This window comes from Coturnix japonica, chromosome 1 (genome assembly GCF_001577835.2).
Source record: "Coturnix japonica isolate 7356 chromosome 1, Coturnix japonica 2.1, whole genome shotgun sequence".
NCBI lineage: Eukaryota > Metazoa > Chordata > Aves > Galliformes > Phasianidae > Coturnix > Coturnix japonica.
The window spans coordinates 9,986,693-10,005,888 of NC_029516.1; the positions used below are offsets into that span (position 1 = coordinate 9,986,693).

At 36.4% G+C, this 19,196-nt stretch overlaps 1 protein-coding gene across 2 annotated transcripts in view; it reads left to right on the forward strand.

Moving 5' to 3' along the window:
- Window positions 1–19,196, forward strand: part of SEMA3C (semaphorin 3C) — a 124,062-nt gene that overhangs the window by 93,606 nt on the left and 11,260 nt on the right. For both annotated transcript variants that reach the window (XM_015878047.2, XM_015878131.1), the window contains 5 exons: window positions 1,374–1,518; window positions 5,663–5,885; window positions 15,315–15,403; window positions 17,522–17,563; window positions 18,758–18,915. In XM_015878047.2, coding sequence (XP_015733533.1) covers window positions 1,374–1,518; window positions 5,663–5,885; window positions 15,315–15,403; window positions 17,522–17,563; window positions 18,758–18,915 — 657 coding nt within the window. The remainder of the gene's footprint in view (window positions 1–1,373; window positions 1,519–5,662; window positions 5,886–15,314; window positions 15,404–17,521; window positions 17,564–18,757; window positions 18,916–19,196) is intronic.

Below are 19,196 nucleotides of genomic sequence, written 5' to 3' on the forward strand. Positions count from 1 at the left end.
TTTCCTTTTCTTTCTTTCTTTTTTTTTTTTTTTTTTTTTTTCCTTTTTCTTCACCTCTGTAGGCCTCCAACTCCTAACAGTAGCAAGAGAGATATGTCCCACCAAATAATTACAGTACTTTTATCAAAACCATACTGAAGGATAAAAGTAATACAAATTACCTTGTAACATAATCTGCTGTAAATCTGATGTAAAACATCTGAAATGATTAAAAGCACTTTTAAAAAACCTTTAAGTGCCTACAAAAATTTCCACAAATATTATAATTCATCTACAAGTTTCTTCATGCTAACACATATATAGCTGAGAGCAATGTGGTTTGCTGGGTAATCTGTAGCACTTGGTTTGTTTAGACACTACATAAATGCAGATTTGAAAATTTCATGCTTTCAGTTTTCTTCCAGAGTGTTTTTTGTGGTTTTTTTTCACTGACTGAAAACAGAGAGTTACTTAGATTATCATAGAATCACAGAATCTTTGTCCTTAAGTTGATATCAGGCATATTTTAGACCATCTAGACTTTACTGGAATAAATATCCCAAGTCTTATATGCAGTAAAAATAAAAAAATAAAATAAATAAAAAAATAGATAATTACTTCACAACAGTCAGTCTTAGCATTACCCTAGGAGTTATTCCTCTGATGCTTTGCATGGTCACTGTGTGATGGAGGCCATTCACAGCTTGTACTGTTTGAGGAGATATCATACCATTGCTGGTAGAAATGGAAAAAAAATGAATGTTCTTTTCTTATAGGACCCCTCCTTTCTCTTCAGGAAGCTTATATTTCAACTCCCTTTGAGGACTGCATAGGAGTATAATTCTCTTACAGCCACACCTGTCTCCATTTTGCTTAGAAAAGCAGGCAACAGAATATAGTGATTTAACAATTTTTAATTGTTCTGGATGTTTTTATTAACATTTTAGCCATGGATTGTAGGAGGCTTATGGTGGTCTTGTGGTTCACATATTGATAGGGAGCTCTGGAAATCTCTGCTGAGCTTAGCAGCACAAAGTTTATAAAACTCTTGTCTCACTTAAGTCAGCAGTATTTTTGCTGCTGATTTAACTGGGATCACATTATATTTCTTTTTTATTCAACCTTTTAAAAATTTCTTATTTCTACCGCAGAGGTAGTTAAGTCCTTCCTTATTTTTTTAGTTCATGGTTCAAAAAAGTTGCTCAGTTGTAAAGGTCAGTGGTGTATACTGGGAACCTAGATTAGTTAATTTGTAGTAAATCCATGCTGTGGAAGTATTAAGTTGTATTATGTTATTTTAGAAGTACCTTTCAGCACTGGGACATACAAAATAATGGAAAATCTATAGAAATGTTTGAAGGTTAAAATGCTAACCTTTTCCTACTGTTTTCCAGCTCCATTTTTAAAGGCTCAGCTGTGTGTGTGTATCATTTATCTGACATCCAGACTGTGTTTAATGGGCCATTTGCACACAAGGAGGGCCCAAACCATCAGCTGATTCCATATCAGGGCAGAATTCCGTACCCGCGACCTGGCACTGTAAGTACATAATATGTTTATAGAGGCTTGCCAATTACTTTTCTTTGTTTAATACATAAATAGATATAATTTATTCCAGGATAACAGTCTGTATGTGACTATGGCATTTAGTTACAGTTCAGAACAATTTTATTTGCTTCTCACCTTACCATTCAAATCATGCAGTATCTGGAAATCTTCCATAAAAATTACAGTCATTGTCACGTAAGATATTAATCTCTCTTCTTTCTGCTCAAAGATGGTAAGAGTTATGTCACTTAAAAACAGTCAGATCTTTTGCATGCACATATAATTTTTGTGTGCAGGATTTAGCAAAACATAATTACATAAATAAGCATACAAATTTTGAGTGTGTCCAAAATTCTGTCTGTGGACACCATTCTTAGTGTTTTAGTACAGTTCAGAGTGATTGGAAGACTTGGAACTTCGTGTCCCTAGATCTCTAAAATTAGCTACTCAATACATGATATTCCACCATGTTCAAATGCTAGCATTGTTCCTTTTCTGCCATTAATTAATAGCTCTCTAATCTGATGAGTTCACTGAAACTTTAAGTTTAAACTTGACAGAAATAAAAAATAAATGGCCCATTTAAATAGGAAATGTTGTGCTCTTGTGATTTCAAAATTTCTTACTGCTTCAGAATACTGTGCTTGTATATATTTCCTAAAGCACAGCCACGTTATTGTTTGTTTGCCAAGGAGGTTCTTCTCATGGAGGCTTATGTGGTATTCCAGATGAGCCTGAAGGAATCATAGAATCACAGAATAACCACGTTTGGAAAAGACCCACAAGATCATCTAGTCCAACTATCCACCCATCACCAGTTCTCACTATACCATGTCCCTCAGCATAGTGTCTAAATGTTCCTTGAACACCTCCAGGATTGGTGACTCCACCACCTCCCTGGGCAGCCCACTCCAGTGCCTGACCACTCGTTCAGAGTAATTGTATTTCCTAACATCCAACCTGAACCTCCCCTGGTGCAGCTTGAAGCCATTCCCTCTAGTCTTATCACTAGTCCAGAAGCACAATGGAAAAGGAAAAAGAAAATTCAGATTTAAATTTGACTAGTAAAAAAAAAAAAATCTACACTTTTTCAGACATGCTGGTCAACTTTTAATTTGAAGATAAATTCTTAACTCACACCAAAAACAAAACTGAAACAAGGTCTTTTAAGATGATTATTAGAGATTTCCTGATCACTGATTTTTTTCTGCTTCCTCACAATTCGGCTATAGAACAATATCCCAAAGGTGTGTTTTCTACAATGGCACTTCTCTGCTTTTGTTTTCTACACACTCAAAATATTCTAATTTTTTACATGCATACTGCAAACTCTGTTTTTCAGTTATGTCAAAATCTGTAAAAATTAGGTCATCAAGAGAGTAATTATATTCTTAGGCCTAGCTGTGAATTTCCAAGCGTACATACTAAGATACATTAATCTTTTTCTCTGGAACAAAGGTTATTGCTACTTCTAGGATGCAGAACTACACTAGGATGCATTTTTTCTTAACATGGAAAATCCTACTTTATAGTTGCCTAGAGAGATATTCATACAAAAACTTTGGACAGAATTGAACGTTTATTATGTTTCAGTACATTGGATAAACAGTAAAAGGGGTTCAACATAGTTTCAGTAGAATTAAATAAAGCAATACATACATTTGGTCACGATCAATTCTTCAGAATTTGGCTGCTGTTCACTAAATACCAGTGGTGGTTTCTTATTTCTCCATAAGCAAAACTTACGGAAAAAATAAACTATAATTGGCAGCTTCCTACTAAATTCAGTCATGTTTGAGGATAGTTTCCATTTTTCAGTTTATAGGAATACTTTTTCTACCTACAGCACATTGAAGAATATACTGTAAATGAAATAATTCTGCTTCTGTCTGTAATCTTACTGCACAGTGTTCAACTGTGAGCATAATTACTGTGTAACTGATCCTTTGAATGAGGTGTGGAGGATACAGATTCAATCCCTTCAGGAAAGGGAAAATTTATAGTGTTTCTCATTAGCATCTTTCACTTGGTATTTGTTTGTATGAGAAATAGTAAAAAAAAAAAAAAAAAGACATTTTTTGAGGACTTATACAGAACAGCATTTTAATGGAAGTTTTTAGAGTCTTACTTAAGTGAAAAATTGCACAGCCATTTTTCAGGAAGTCCAAGACGTGAGTCTTTATGATCTCCAAGTCAAGAATGGAAGGAGGACCAACAGTATCAGAGAAAACCTTCTTTTAACTGAACTGCATGAGACAAGAAAGTTCAGTTTGAACTGCAGGTGAAACAATGTCCATCTAGAGTGGAAACATTAGCTAGAAGGTCACTACCAAGAAGAATAATCTTGCTATTAACTCCAAGAAGACAGTTCTTTTATCATCACTTGTTACTAATCATAGCAGATATCTGCATACATCACCTGCAAGACTGGATGGAAGTTCCATGGAAGGAAAAAAGGCAAACAAGATAATACAAACTAGATTTTGTCAGCATTCTTAGTAAGCCAGCATGTAATATCATCATCTGTGATGAGCACCTAGCCAAAACTGTTAGGATAAATAATTAAGTTCAGAAGAATCAATTGTCAAGCACTTCAGATGGGAAAAGAGACCCATATTTGAGCTGACTTCCAGTTCTTTCTGCTGAAGGTATCTGATGGTGGAGCAGTTTCTTTTAAGCTATTCCTACCAGAGCTAGAAGCTGATTTCAAAATCTGGCATTAGGCTACAGTCTGCTTGTAATTGATTCCTGGCATTGCTTAATGAATAGTTAATAAGGTGAATGAAAACAGCTTTTAGTGGCAAGAATAGGACTGACACTCCTGCCTGGTGGTTAGAGGGATCCCTTGGGATGCCAAGACCCAGATTTTACTGTTTGCTTACATCAGGTAGGCTGGACATATGAGTCATATACCCACGGTGAGTTTCCTAGTCTCTCAAAATAAGATACATTTTACGTAATCTTATCCATATAAAAGTAGGGTGTCTAGTATGAATTACTGACTGTAGAGGAAAGCTACATAGCTAAGAATAAATGTCTGACTCAGAGACAGCAAAAGTCAGGTGAGGCGACACTATCCCTACACTACTAGCTATTTTTGATTCTGTGGTTCTGAATACAGATTCCATCCTAGTCCTAAGAATTGGCCTCATCAAAAGGAACAAGTTTTCATGAAATGTTTTGTACTGAACAAATAAAAATTTTCCTACTGGAAATTAATTTGTTGAAATGTTTCTGAATAGTTCCAGTATTCCAAGGAGAGATCCATATCCCAGCAATCTGACAGAAAATATCAGGAGCAGCAGTGAAAACTGAGATGACAGTGGCTGAAGTAGTTGTGTAAATGAGCATGGGTACATCCAGCACATTCTATCAGACACTGACATAGCTCCTAAAGCCTCAGAATCATAGAATCTTGTTTTAGGTTCACCCTCAGCAGGCACTTGAACTTTTTGAGACTGCTTTTACTTTCATCTTGAAGTCCAGAATGCTTTAGGGCTGATTATTTTGGTGGCTTTTCACTGAATTTAAAGACGCATCTAGAAAACTAATGGATTTCTATGTTTTCTTGTAAAAGATGGTGTAGGTAAGATCTTGTGAATGATCAACTGTCTCAAGATATCAGATATCCTACTTCAAACATATACTGCTGCTTTTTCAAATTAAGATAAATCACAGATATTTTCACTGCCTTATAATCAAAATAATGACTGAAGAGATGTTAAAGAAATTACATTTGGTTATCAGACTTTACCTTTTATCTTTGAACTAGTTCTGTAACACAACAGCTTTATCTTCCCTGTCAATTACTTGGATTTGTTTTTTTCCAAAGCATGTCTGGAAATATAATGAATGTGGAAATAGGTCCAGAACTGTGGAACTTAGCCATCAATGGATTTTTATATTGCAAAATTATGTTTCTGTTTGCTTTATCTGAATCGATGGGGGATAAAAGCATAACTATTCAAGTATTTCATGCCAGTTACTGGAATACAATTACTTTCAGTCAGTGTCTGAGGTGTTCTTTTGGGAACTTATTTTGCCAGCTCTCAGTCAATATTTGTAAATGAATTACAGAGGAAATCTCTGAATGATGGTAAGCATTGCTAAGCATTACTGTGAATGTTTTGTGCAGTGTCCAGGAGGAGCCTTCACACCAAATATGCGGACAACCAAAGAGTTTCCAGATGATGTTGTGACCTTCATTAGAAATCATCCTTTGATGTATAATCCCATTTACCCAATACATAAGAGGCCATTAATCATCCGGATAGGAACAGACTACAAGTATACAAAGATTGCTGTGGACCGAGTGAATGCTGCTGATGGAAGATACCATGTCTTGTTTCTTGGAACAGGTAAGGAAAAATTAGCAGTAACTCTTTTCATCCATTGCTTTGTAATTTGCTTTTATAATATGCGTTTACTTAAACTATTCAGTATTTACAAAAGTGTCTACAGATTTACATAAATTATGTTTGTTTGTTTGTTTCACTTTTTTTTTTTTTTTAATTTCCTTTGAATCTTAACTATGTGCAAGAGATATAATGTATCAACATGAATTTTACCATAGACATAAATCAACACTAGGATACTTTATATTTGATCTAAATTATAATTCTTGGCTTGAATACGGTTTGTTGTCATTGTTTCCATTCCACATTAAAATTTGACTCTCTGTATCATGCAGAAATTCCAAAATCTGACTATGAATTGTTTCGTGTACTCCCATCACCCTTACTTAATATATAGAAAACTACATCAGAAGAAAAAGACAATCTGATGTTAGAGGATATTAAATGCAGAAATCACATAAAAAAGTGAAAAATTGGAAATATTTAGCAGATAAAGATAAATGAATGGTTGGATTCTTTGTAGCTGTGGATACAGAGAATTTATCCAAGTATTCTAAAATAATTTTTAATATGACCTACATTTTGGTTTTAGCTACATAAAATTTGAATCCGAGATTATGCTTCTGAAGTATGCTGGGAACACATGAATGATTCTCATACTAATCAAATTTGATTTTTCAAAAATTCTCAGATATGAATCACACTCTCTTGATTAAAGCAGACAAGCAGAGTGGAGCTCTGGCTAGACTATAGAATTCATTCACATGTGAAACTCCCACTGGCTTAACAGGGCATTATGTACTGCTATACACAAAGGCTAATCTTTTTTACTACAAATGTTTTCAAGTAGAACAAAGGAAAAGAACTCACGGAGAACAAATGATGAGAGAAAATGATTACAGAGATGGCTTGTGTTTCTTTTATGGTTTGCCTATTATTGGGCAAAACAAACAAACAAAAAAAAAGTTTGCCAGCAAACTCACATGGGACTGGGAATAACTAGCCTGATATAACAGATTTAGGAAGCTGGTGGTAAAAGCACTTTCAAGAATGCCAAGCTTCAATGTGGATGGAATTATAAGGAAATCTCTTCAGTCTTAGAAAAGTCTCCCTAGCTATCAAAGTTGGCAGGGTACCCTTGTGCAAAAGAGGCTAAATACATACTGCACTGAGTTAGCAAAAGCATATGCAGCCAATCAGGATACCAGATCATATCATACCAGATATGATACCAGTATCATATCCAGTCATGGGCTCTGCAGTACAGGGAAAACATTGACACATAATGAATTGAGATCACTTGATAGACTGTAGCATGTGATGTGTGAGACAGGCTGACAGAACTGGGTTTATTCAGAGAAAGCAAAGTGGAGATCTCATTGATGTCTACATCTATTTTATTTATTTAATGGGATTCTACTCAAGATCTTCATTGTCAGGTTGAGAGGCAATGGACACAAGATGGAATACAAGACATTGAAATTAGATGGAAAGGAAAATTATTCACCACTAGGGGGGTCAGATATTGGAACAGAGGTGCAAAGAGGTTCTTCATCTTCAGAGATTCACAGGATTCAAAGCCCAACTGCACATGGCCAGGAATTCCTTACTGTAACTAGATCTGCTTCCAGGAGGGTATTGCACTGGATAACTTCTAATGGTCACTTCCAGCTCACAGAGTTCTGTGGTTCAAGGACAGGAAACAGGAAAATAAAAATACTTGGCTGACCTTCTTGTATCACACCTCTACCAAGTTACCATTTTCTCTACTGTGAGGGCTTGATGTATCATAAGACACTGTAAGGATAGAAAAATCTCTAATTAATAAATTACAGTAAAAATTTAATACATTTTTAATCTAGGAATTCTAGTTTTCTTGGTAGGCAGTTGCTAAATGATTTTTAAAGCATTCTTTGATCCCATTTGCAAGGTCAACTCACGCTAATTAGGTCAGGTCTTCCTTCTTGTTTTCTCCCCTTCTAACATATAGCCACATTTTTTTCAGTTTCATTAAATAACACAGTTGCAGTTCTCAACTTTCAGACACTTTTGAGTCATAATTCTTCCTTCCTTCAGAGGTAAAGAAAAACATTTGTACACTACTTTGGAAATTTCAGAAGCACTAATAGATATTATCCCAATGATTCTTACACAGCTCCTCAAGTACTCTGTCATCTGTTAGCTTTATTCTTTGCCAAAGCAGAATGTCTTGCCACAGAAATAGCTTGGCAGACTAGAACCGATCTTTCAAATACATGTTTTAGGTTTGTTGTTTTGTTTTTTGGTTTTGGTTTTTTTTTAATATATATAGTGGTACCATTGGTTTAAAATGTTCTGTAAACATCTAATGTCAATTGGGGAAAAGTCCTACTAAAGATAAGTAGAGAACATGAGACACAGACTTTTCCAACTGATGCAGGATTCTTCATGTAGCAGTGTTAGTTAATACTGAAAATGCATGAAAAATAATGAAAGTGCATGAAAATACATAATCAAGACATGTAACATTGCAGTGATTCTACATGATATAAATGCAAGCCATTTCATTTTATAGTGAGCTACAAGCCATTCTTAGTGGTGTCTGTGATGCATTTAAAGCATTAACATATTTTAGCTGGTACTTATGTTTTGTTTGTTCTCTACCAAGTACCAGCACAGTTTCTGCTTTGGACAAAATGCACACTGCAGCTCTCAGTACTTAACGTGCATTGTTTTTGATTTCTCCAGTACACCAGAGACAAAGATCACTGTCTGCCTTCTAGTTAGTGGTGAGGGTGGGCATTATTATTTCCCAGTAGAGCACAGTGTCTCCCTGAGACACTAATACTTTCCAACATCTTCCTCAGAAGAAACTGCTGCAATGAAAGTTACTGCGTTTCTCAGCCCTTTTAACTAAAAGTGATCAAGTTTCAGCCTCTGAGAGGATAAACTTGTTTTCTTTATGCACTGCTTTCTGTGGGACTCAAGAGAATACAATAGAGATATTAACTGTCAAAAGGAATGCAGAGGGGATTTTCTTTGGTGTCAGTTCATCCCAGCAAATGGAAAAAACACACCGTGTAGGAGAATTTCATGTGATAATTTCTTTGGGAGCCTGGTGCCCCACAGACAGAGTCAATGGGACTTGGCACCTGGTGACAATTACACTCAGCTCAGATGATGAGTTACTGCTGCTGAACTGAGATGTTGCCAGCCGTGTCTGTCACTGTCAGTGACCTGTCTCATGCTTGAAACTCAAGTGTTTTATGTCTTGCCAGATGCAGAGCACACAAAATGTTTAGCTTTTCCTCTCTTCCTCCTCTATAGCCTCAGTAATAAATCAGTTTCTGGATGCAAGTGAGGAATAACAAAAATAGAAAGCTCAAAGAACCCCAGTGGTTTTCACAATGTAGCTGTGGTCTGGGAGGGTGTAGGTAGCTGTGTCACTTTTTCACATTAATATGAACTAAATGTAGTGTTTTCTTGATGCACCCTCAGACAAAAAATTTGAGTTTACAGGGGCTAGTCTATGCCAAGAGTCAGTATGTTGCTTTTCTCTCCCTTTCTGTCACTTACCTACCTAAGAAAATAAATCCCATAGACAGTTATTATTCTTACAGCATTCCACCCGCTTTTCAAATAAGAATCACCTGTTTTTGTATACCGTTCAACCTGGAGACTCCCGAACCACTTAAAGAAACTTTCCAGTCCACCCAGAATGGTCACTTCATCCCCCTTTGAGGCAACTTAGACTAAGAAGAATCAAGTCTTTAAGCCAAATAGCAGAGCTACAAGAGAAGAGTACTGTGTACCTTGTCTTCCCAGAAATGAGTGGGATAAATTTATTTGAAATAATATAATCACTTATTTGCATATTTGACAAGAGCAGTGATGATAATGCTTTTTTCCTATGGGATGAATGGCAACATATTCAGTTATTCTGCTTCATGTATCTCATTTTTATGGTTGCCCACAATTCTGTCTTCTAGCTTTTGATTCACACTAGAATTTCCCTTTAGCCAGTCCAAGTTTATGTAAAGAATTCAAGAGTACACTGTTTTCCTATTTTATCTCTTGGTAGATTGTTTTGCATTTGAGTTTTAAGAACAACAGTAAAACAGCATGAGAATATTTTCCTGAGATTAATATTTATTTTTTAAGCATGCCACCTACTGCTTGCAGTGTGAAAGCCTTCAGTCAATGTCCATGCAGACTGCAAAACCAAGAGACTGTGCATGTGACTTTTTTATTGCTCATGGTGTTATAAAAGTATTTAAATGTCGAGGTGAAACTTGGATACATTAAGCAGACATGGGCACCAATAGGATTTTTTTTTTCAGCTCCTTGTCATCAATATGGGATGTGTTTTTGTGTGAAGAAGACTATGTAATTACCATGAAAAGGCACTTCAGTTTTCAGTGTGGCTTATTCAGATGATTAATGTGGGCCACATGCATCTGATGTGGCATGATGTTGATCAATGTTTTTAATAACTTTTCTGATGCAACACTTGTTTTCAGTCTGGAACAGTAAGTGCTTTCCAAGCATAAGGTTGTAATATAGTCTTAAAGATATGAATTAATTGTGAGAATACTTGTTTCCAGGGTGTTGCATGATGACCTTCTTTCTGGAAAACCTAACTTTGCTGACAATAGTAGCCTCCAGTAGCACAATAGCCAAAATCATCTAATAAACTACAGATTCTAAAAGAAAGAAATAACGTGGTCAGAAGGGCATGGGTACCTCCTGTAGCTGCAACGCTATAGTTTCCTGTCTGTGAGCCTGGGGAGGTGGTGTTGCACAACAGTGACACAACCACTGCAGACAAGGCTTCTTTCCTCCCTTTGCTTATGCAGGGGTGAGTCATTCAACAGCTCTTAGTGACCAACTCATCCAAAGCTTTTTCACAGGCTATTAAGAAGATACGTAAAGCAGATGTTCCTACACATTTGGTTTCCTCCTATTTTATGTTCAGTCAAGATCACGGTGTTTCCAGAAGTTGGACCAAGCTCAATCTATCTGAAAACTTTGCCCCCAAGTTTGGCTTGTGCCTGACTTTTTGTTCCTTGATGCAGCTTGAAATGATTTCACCAAGTTTCACAGCAACAGTGTGAGATGGGGGAAAAATGCACCCATTCAACAGATGGTAAAGCCATGTGGCTGTGGTTAGAGCCCTGATTTACAGTTGAGTGTGATGTCTCTCAGGCCTCACTGCTAACCTGCCACTATCTCAGGTGCTTTGCTGAGACTGAACGTTGTCTCAAGCAGAGATTTCAAGCATTCTGTCAACAGTTTTCTTTCTTTCTTTTTTTTTTTTTTCAATAATTTTATCTATATGCAGCTGGTTCAACTCAGTGTAGAGTCCAAAAGTAATGAATCTGCCAGTGGACTGACAAGTTCAACATAGAGAAAAGTTTAGGAAGGGTTTGCTGCGATGTCTGATGTACCAGGGCTAACGCAGGAGGCCTCTCTGTGAAGCTCTTGGCAGAACAGCAGTTGATGTCTGTTGCAGTCATTATGTTATGATGTGTAAAAGTCAGGTTTTTGATTTGTTGTTGGTTTTGTGCATGCAGTATGGGTCAGAGGTGGCTGGGTCCTGTCTCTCTGATGCTCACCATACTGACAACTGTAGTGTTCACTTAGGAGTGGGGAAAGAAAAGCCTGGAGGAATTTAGAGAATGAGATTTAAACTCAGACCTATAGACTTGGCTTCTGGAATGCAGATTCCATCCAAATACCTGCATAGTTTTCATCACTGATCACTGAGTTTTGTCTTTCCTATTGCCCATGTTCAGTCAGACCAGGAATTGGTGTTGTTATGAGTCACTAGTATTAATGAAGCTCAGTTGATTAATATAAGCCCCAGATTATACTTTGCATTTCAAGAGAGTTTTTGTTCTTTTAGTTTTACTATCATTCTTGATGTTATAATTATTTGTTTACCTTTCCTTCTTCCTTCCTTGGGTGCTGTCCTCCTCCTCAATGTATTTCCCACTCTGTATACTCTTTACTCCATCTTTTAGCCTCCGGGACATCAGTGCTTTCCTCCCTTGCCATTCCCTGCTTATCAGTCCTCCCAGAAGAAAATATGTTCTCAATGACATTGTCTTCCACACGGAGCACGAAAACTGCAGTTGCACAAGCAGATTTGAAACAGAAAAAGCAGTCACTATGAGTCGTCCTGTCATCTTGCTGTCAGCTCAAAGGATGTTCCTCCAGACTGCCCCTATCTGCCTTACACTCCCAGCCCAGGGATGAAGCAAGGTTACAAGCAGTTCCTAGTGAAAAGTCAGGGCAACAACGAGCATAAATATGTCACTTCACCTGGTACATTCTAGCAATGGGTTTATATTCTGGAGACACAGTAGTTCTTTTTTACAACTATATGAAATCATAACAATATAGAACTGCTTTCAAGGGGACTTCTGGAAGTAGCAAGTAAGCAGAGGAGAAAATAATCTTGTTCACTTTTATGATACTCACAGAATTAGCTTAAATTTCATGCTTTGACATGAAAAAAATGGGACTAATTCAATGATCTCGTAGCTGGCTCACAACACAAAAGACTACCTGTTATGAACTACACTTCAAAATAGCTCAGACACTGCTATTTTGCATACATTTCCTGCAGTGCACGGTGCTGTATCCTTTCCAACTTTCCTTCTGACCCAGGAATTCAGTTTGCTGCCTTGCTGTTAAGGAAAATAAGCAAATGTGATTTTCGAAAAAGCTCAGATGTACCATAAGCATTCTGACATCAACACATAGAAATGACTGATGGTGGCTACTGTGCTTACAATGGAGACTTCAGTCCTACCGAGGAAGGAATAAGAAGTGTTTTCTAAGCACAAATATTTGCTTTTCATCTATTAAGGAACAGGCTAAGCAACAGTAGAAAGACTATTTTCAGAAGGAGTGGAGAGTTACAGCCTGTAAGCATTATTGGAAGTATCTATATTTATATATACAGGCTGCTGGAATTCCCTGCTCTGAGTGGTTTTATTTAATGAGTAGTTTTCTATTGCCTACTTTCCCTAATGGGAAAATTTATTCTAAATGTTGCATCAACTTTACTAATTGCTTTAAAACAATGGAGCGTATCTTTCTGCAAGGATCCGTTCCTAATGGTACAATAATAAGTCAAAGGGAACGGTAAAATATTGAGTTAAAGGGAGTGACGTGTAAGGTAAACAGTCCTTAACTCTGTGTATTTTGCTAGGTTGTGACAAAAAGGTTAGATAGGAACCCAGTTTTTAAATAGGAAAGGTTATTAAGACACAGGGGCTTGGCGTCAGGCATTATCAGCATTTTCTCCAAATGCCCTGGATAAAATCTCCCCTCAGGTTCTGATTTCAGTTTTGAGCAATGTTTGAGGACCAAAGACAATTTTGGAATTTTAAATGTGTGACATGCACTAATGGATCATTGAAACAAACCGGTTCTTCTGTTCTTTGGAAGCTCAGCTTCACATTCCTTTGCAAGTAGGATCACTGTCAACATGCTTCATATCCTATAAGTCAGGGTCACAGGTAGCTGATACTTTGCAGGCAGCTGAAAACAATCACAAAAGGCTGCAACTCCTTCCTGTACTTCTGATGCAGTGTTCTAGATTGTATAGTTTAACATTTGACATTTATAAAGGGATTCAAAAAGACAGAGGTAGACTGGACTTAAGCTGTGTATATTTGTGAGTGGATTACTCCCTTTAGCAGAAATATATGCATGCATGCACACACACACGTGCTTCTCCTTAGCTGTAGTGAAGGATGCATCTGCAGCAGTTTAAAGCTTTGGTGCATCTTGGCAGTTTGTAAATCTCTCCCAGGTTCCTATAGCTTTGCAAATACTGGCACCCAGTCTAGACCACAGATGTGCTATCAAGAGATTTAGTTTCAGTAATATTTCTTTGGAAGGAACTGGTTTATCGTGCCATTGTATAATGAGAATAAATGTTCTCCACAGAAGATTTTCATGAAAAATTCATGTATAATGTGCTCTGAGCATGCACAATTGATAGCTACAGATTTTTAAGTCTTGTCAGTTTTCAATTTCTCTTTTTTCTATTTCAAATGGCAACATATTGCGGTGTTCTACATGTGAGGTCAGGTCATTACATGCCAATATTCTGGCCATAAACCTTATTTTTTAAAATAAAATGCTTGATTATTTGCTAGATTCCTCCAGGGAAATAAAAAGATGTAAATTATTTATTGCAACCAACTTGCCCTACAGTCCGAGCTATGGAATTTAGTCACTGCCCTTAAAAGCAAAGGGAAAATTGCAGTTTTTTCAGTTTACATAGTCTACATTGTGAATTGCCAAACAAGAAACTGAGATTTCCTTTTCACAGTCACAAATTCATAAAAGTACACGTAGATACTTACCTATATTGTGCTGTACTCATGTTTTACTAACTGCAAAAGTCTATACTGCTCATAAAACTTTTGAAGGCCAAACAGAATCTGTATCATGTGTTCCCATTCCTCAGAATCAATACTGAACAAATAAATTTACTGTGCTCAGACAAATTTCCAGGCCTTTCAGATGGGAGAGATTTTTTGTGTTCTCCTTCTCTCCAGTAAAAGTCCCTATACCCATCCTTCTAATTTTCCACAGTCTGGAAATACTTCAGTGGATGTCTCAGCCTTTATGAACCTCCACAGAATGAACACTCCATTTTGCATGTTCTTTCCACATAAGGACACTAAATCACTAATTTTCTTACTTTTATGGTATCAAGCCACAAAAACTCCACCACTGGCAAATAATTTTTCCTTGTTACTTATTTCTTCAACCTGAGGGGCTTGAAACTGTATTTTGACATGGCAGCTATAACTGAGTCATTACAGTGTCTTCTCCTTGCCTTTTTTAAATTTTCTTTTTGCACATGGATCAAAACAAAAACTCCTACTAATATGTAAAGGGCTTAAGTATTGCTTAACTTTACTGGAAAAAAAATATTTCAGCTCATTATTATTAGAAGTAGGTGAAGTTATTCTTTGTAATATTTACCCTTCCTATCATCAGTTGTCACTTCATATTATTACTGAGTATGAATACACTTCAATTATACAGTAGCTCTCCTTGGCTTACTGCTCTGTTTTTACTGTAACATCATCACTGATTTTGATTGATCTTTTCAGGTAGAATGATAACAGTGACTGTACTTACTCCAATCTTACCATGAGTTCTTGAAGTTCATGTATAGGAATAATATTGTTTATAGTCATGTATATAGTCATTATCCATAGTTTGTGCCTTGTGAGGGGGTTATCTCATGGTGCTTTCTCACCACAAATAAATATTTTTTCATATCTCTATCTGTGTCATAGTGCTGGCTTTGGTGGTTTATTTTCATAGCTGATAATTTTTCATCTTTTTTTTTTTTTTCCCCCCTCTCTCTCTCTCTCTGTCATATGGTCTGATTTTTTGATTTTTTCTCATCTTTTTCAGATCAAGGAACTGTACAAAAAGTTGTTGTCTTACCCACCAACTTCTCTGCAAGTGGAGAACTCATTTTAGAAGAGCTGGAGGTTTTTCAGGTTTGGCTTGCTCCTACATTTACTCTTCCAATGTGTATGTTCACACAAACACTTTGTTCTAAAAGACTTTGGCAAGGGAAACTGTGACTTGATAAAAGATCAAGTGAATGTGCCTCCTGTCAACTTGATGCCCACCCAAAGAGCAAAATAAAATGTCTGAATGAGGAATGTGGGTAAACTTAAATCCCTTTTTAACCTGTTTATAAGTTCCTTATTTTTTATGTTGTCATACTATATAGGAGGATTTTGATAATGTTCTTATGAGGTTATGTTATAGTGGCTTCTGGAATGCAACTTTTGTCATTGGTATGATGTATTGAAACTATCCCTATTTACAGATGAAATCTAAGATACTTCTTTAATTATCTGATAACCTTCCTAATTCTGGGCTACAAAACTGAAGCAATCTAGTGTTTTTGTTCAGCTACAGATCTTCAAAGAGTCTGGAGTCAAAAACCTGACAAGATTAACACAACATGAACCAAAAAGAAACACACGTATATTGGGGGAAAAATAAAGGAATAGCCTCTGTCAGTCACTCTGGCATGTAGTGGTTTGTAATATCCTAAAGAAAACATTCATCCTCATGGTGAAGATTCCCCTTCAAATTTTTGAATGGGGTGTTCTTTAAAATAAGTAGCCTCAGGGCAAATGGTGTTATTCAGATGAATATACTTAGCTAAGGGTTTTGTCATGGGTGTTTCTTCTATTTCACTGAGAGTATACAATAACAAAAATGTAAGCTTTTTATCTAGACATGCAATAATAGCTCTTTCACTAAGAAAAGGAATACTTTCTGTGTCAACCTTCAAAAAAGCATAATTAGCTCCCCAGGCTTTTGTTGAAAACCTCCCTTTGAAAAAGATATATGTAAGTAACACTACTTAGAGTGCCATTTGCCCAGTTATTACTTACTCCATTTACGGAAAGTAGACAGGTGGGGTGGGAGGAACCTTGATTCTAAGCCTCATTTCTGGGCGTCTGTGCACAGACCTTTTTATCTTGAACCTTCAAAATCACAATACCATAACTACAGCAGTTGCAGTCTTTGTGGGCAGCATGGCAGTGTTTTAATGAGTCTTTCCAAGTGAGGGAAACGAGATCACTGGCTCTATGCTAGTAAATATGGAGAGTAAGCAAAGCAAAGATTCCAGAATGTAAGCAAGATGTGGCATCAGATCCTGAGTTGTATTGGAATTTGAATTTCCAGACAGTTCAGTCATAAAATACTGCAGAGCAGCTCTACCCTCCTTCATACCTTTGCCAATTCTCATTATTCACAGCCAAATTTTCTAGTTCTGGCCTTCCTACTTTGCCCATAGACCGCTGCATAATCCTGACACACCAGTGGGGCTTTCCTTTGTGACTGAGCTAGTGCTAAATCTTGAAAAAATGCTAAGCATTTTTATTACCATCATTCTAATCATTTGTTTGGATGAGAATAATGAACTACTTCACTTGCTTAAGGCAATGAATGTGATAATTCCTTTTCCAGCTCTCTAAGATTTGGTTTGGACACAGTTAATAACAGACTTCGGTGATGACACACAGTAGTATACTGTACTGTCTCTGGGAACAAAACATTCAGTAACACACATGCCATTTTTAATATTCTTATCATCTATAATCTGAAAGCATGTGTTGGATGTTATCCAAACTGTATGCACTGTAGATAATGTGTAGGAGAAATATGACATATTCTTAGGAGAGTCATGTAGTAAATACGCATGAGCTATTGCATGATTTTTCCGTATCATCAGTTTTGAAGAACAGAAGTTTCTTATTGCAAAGTGAGAATACTGGCTTCAAAACACATTGCTGCTGTATTGCTGAACTAACACAAATGCGGATTAATTAGTACCATACAAAAATCAATGCATATACTGAATAATAATGCCGTTGAGCTCATCCAGTGCATTTACTGAGACATTCATTGTATGCATGAAATTGGTTTAGTTGTGAAAATAGCAAGAGTAGTAAGGGATTATGCTTTTCCAAGATGTGGAAAGTTAAAAGTTCTGTTAGATATGACTTAGTTTTTATTGAACATTAAATATTGATTTTGTGAGTGCGTTAATGAGAGTCTTAGTAAAAGTGGTTTGAATTGTTGTCTTTCAGAGTAATTCTCCTATAACAACAATGAAGATTTCATCTAAAAAGGTAAGGGGAAGAGGAATGCTTGCTTAATGTTATTAATAGAGAAACAAATCAACCTAAAATTTTAACAGATCAATTGTAATGCACCACAGTAAGTATAGACAAAACATTTTCTGTAATTAACATGGAGAAACATGACAGGATCTGACATGAGCTGTTCATCTGCCCATGAGCCAGTAGGATAAAATGATTTATATTAATTATTTATTATTTCTAAATCACATAAAGTATCTTTTAAAAATAATTTAAAAAAAAAAAAAGTTTTAAAACATGAAATTTGTACTCCATATTTTAGTTGTCCTAAATAGAAAGTTTTCCTTTGGATGCATGGTGAATACAAAACAATATAATGTTGGATCTATGGAGAAATTGTACAGGTCTGATCATTAGTAGCAATGCTGGAAATAGGAATGGTGAAAATAAATGTGAGGATATTGAATGAAATGTCAAACACCCAAACTAAAAATAGTCATTCCATGATTTTCAATGCAATGTTTTGCTCAGTATTTCACAAAACAATGAAGAAGTAAATACTCCTCATTCTTCACTGAATTAAATTCAGTGTAATTTATTAGATTTAAGACCAAAAGAACAGGGAAGTGTCTAGATTTTGTATTAAATAATAGTTTATATTTAAGAATAATTGATTAATAGTTTCTGTGTTAAAGTGATACTTTGGCCCAGATTCTAATGATTCACCTTTAACCTCTCTCGTAAAAGTTATCATTTATTATAAAAGTTCTATTGGCTTATTTTTCCAGGTATCAAAACCTGGCTCTAAGCCCCAGCATAATCTCTAGGATTTATGTCTTGGAAATATATGCATTGGAGAATCCAAGTAGGAACTCTGCATAATATTTATTGATGTGACTATATGCAGAGAAGATATGTAGTTCAAAGGCATGAGCCAACAGTCCTCTGTGAATAAGAACCAAGTTCTCAAATCTGAGCAATATTAAGTCATCCTGCCTGTCTCAGCATGGAACAGTGACACTCAATGTCCAAAAAACATTCACATTCTAAATAGTTCTGAGTGCTTTCTAGCAGGAAGGTGGAAACATTATAGGCCTGTTCACTTGAGAGATGTCTGTTTTTCTTGGTTTTATGTATATTAGTGGCTCCTCCCTTGGTCTTGAGTTAAGTCTTGCTTGAAGCTTTTCCACATTTAAAATATTTTTTTTCCATTTCCTTCTACAGCAACAGCTGTATGTGAGCTCAGAGGAAGGGGTCACACAGGTCCCCCTCCACCGCTGCCACATCTATGGGACTGCCTGTGCTGACTGCTGCCTCGCCCGGGACCCATACTGTGCCTGGGATGGCAACTCCTGCTCCAGGTTCTATCCCACAGGGAAAAGGTGAGTAGCCCTGTGAAGTCTGCCAGGAATGTAGGACTAAAGCATTTGTCCTGCTATGTAGCTAGGAGCCTTGTAATGCAATACAGCAGTGGAATGTCATTCCTTTCAGGAGCACATACAAATAGGTACTCAGTATTGTTCATCACCTTGGACTGTATGCTAGAAGGCTTGCCTTTTCATATTTAAAGCAACAGATAGGGAACCAAAACAAAAAACAAACAAACAAACAAACAAAAAAACACCACCTTATTTATAATCAGAAATATTAATCTGATGTCTCA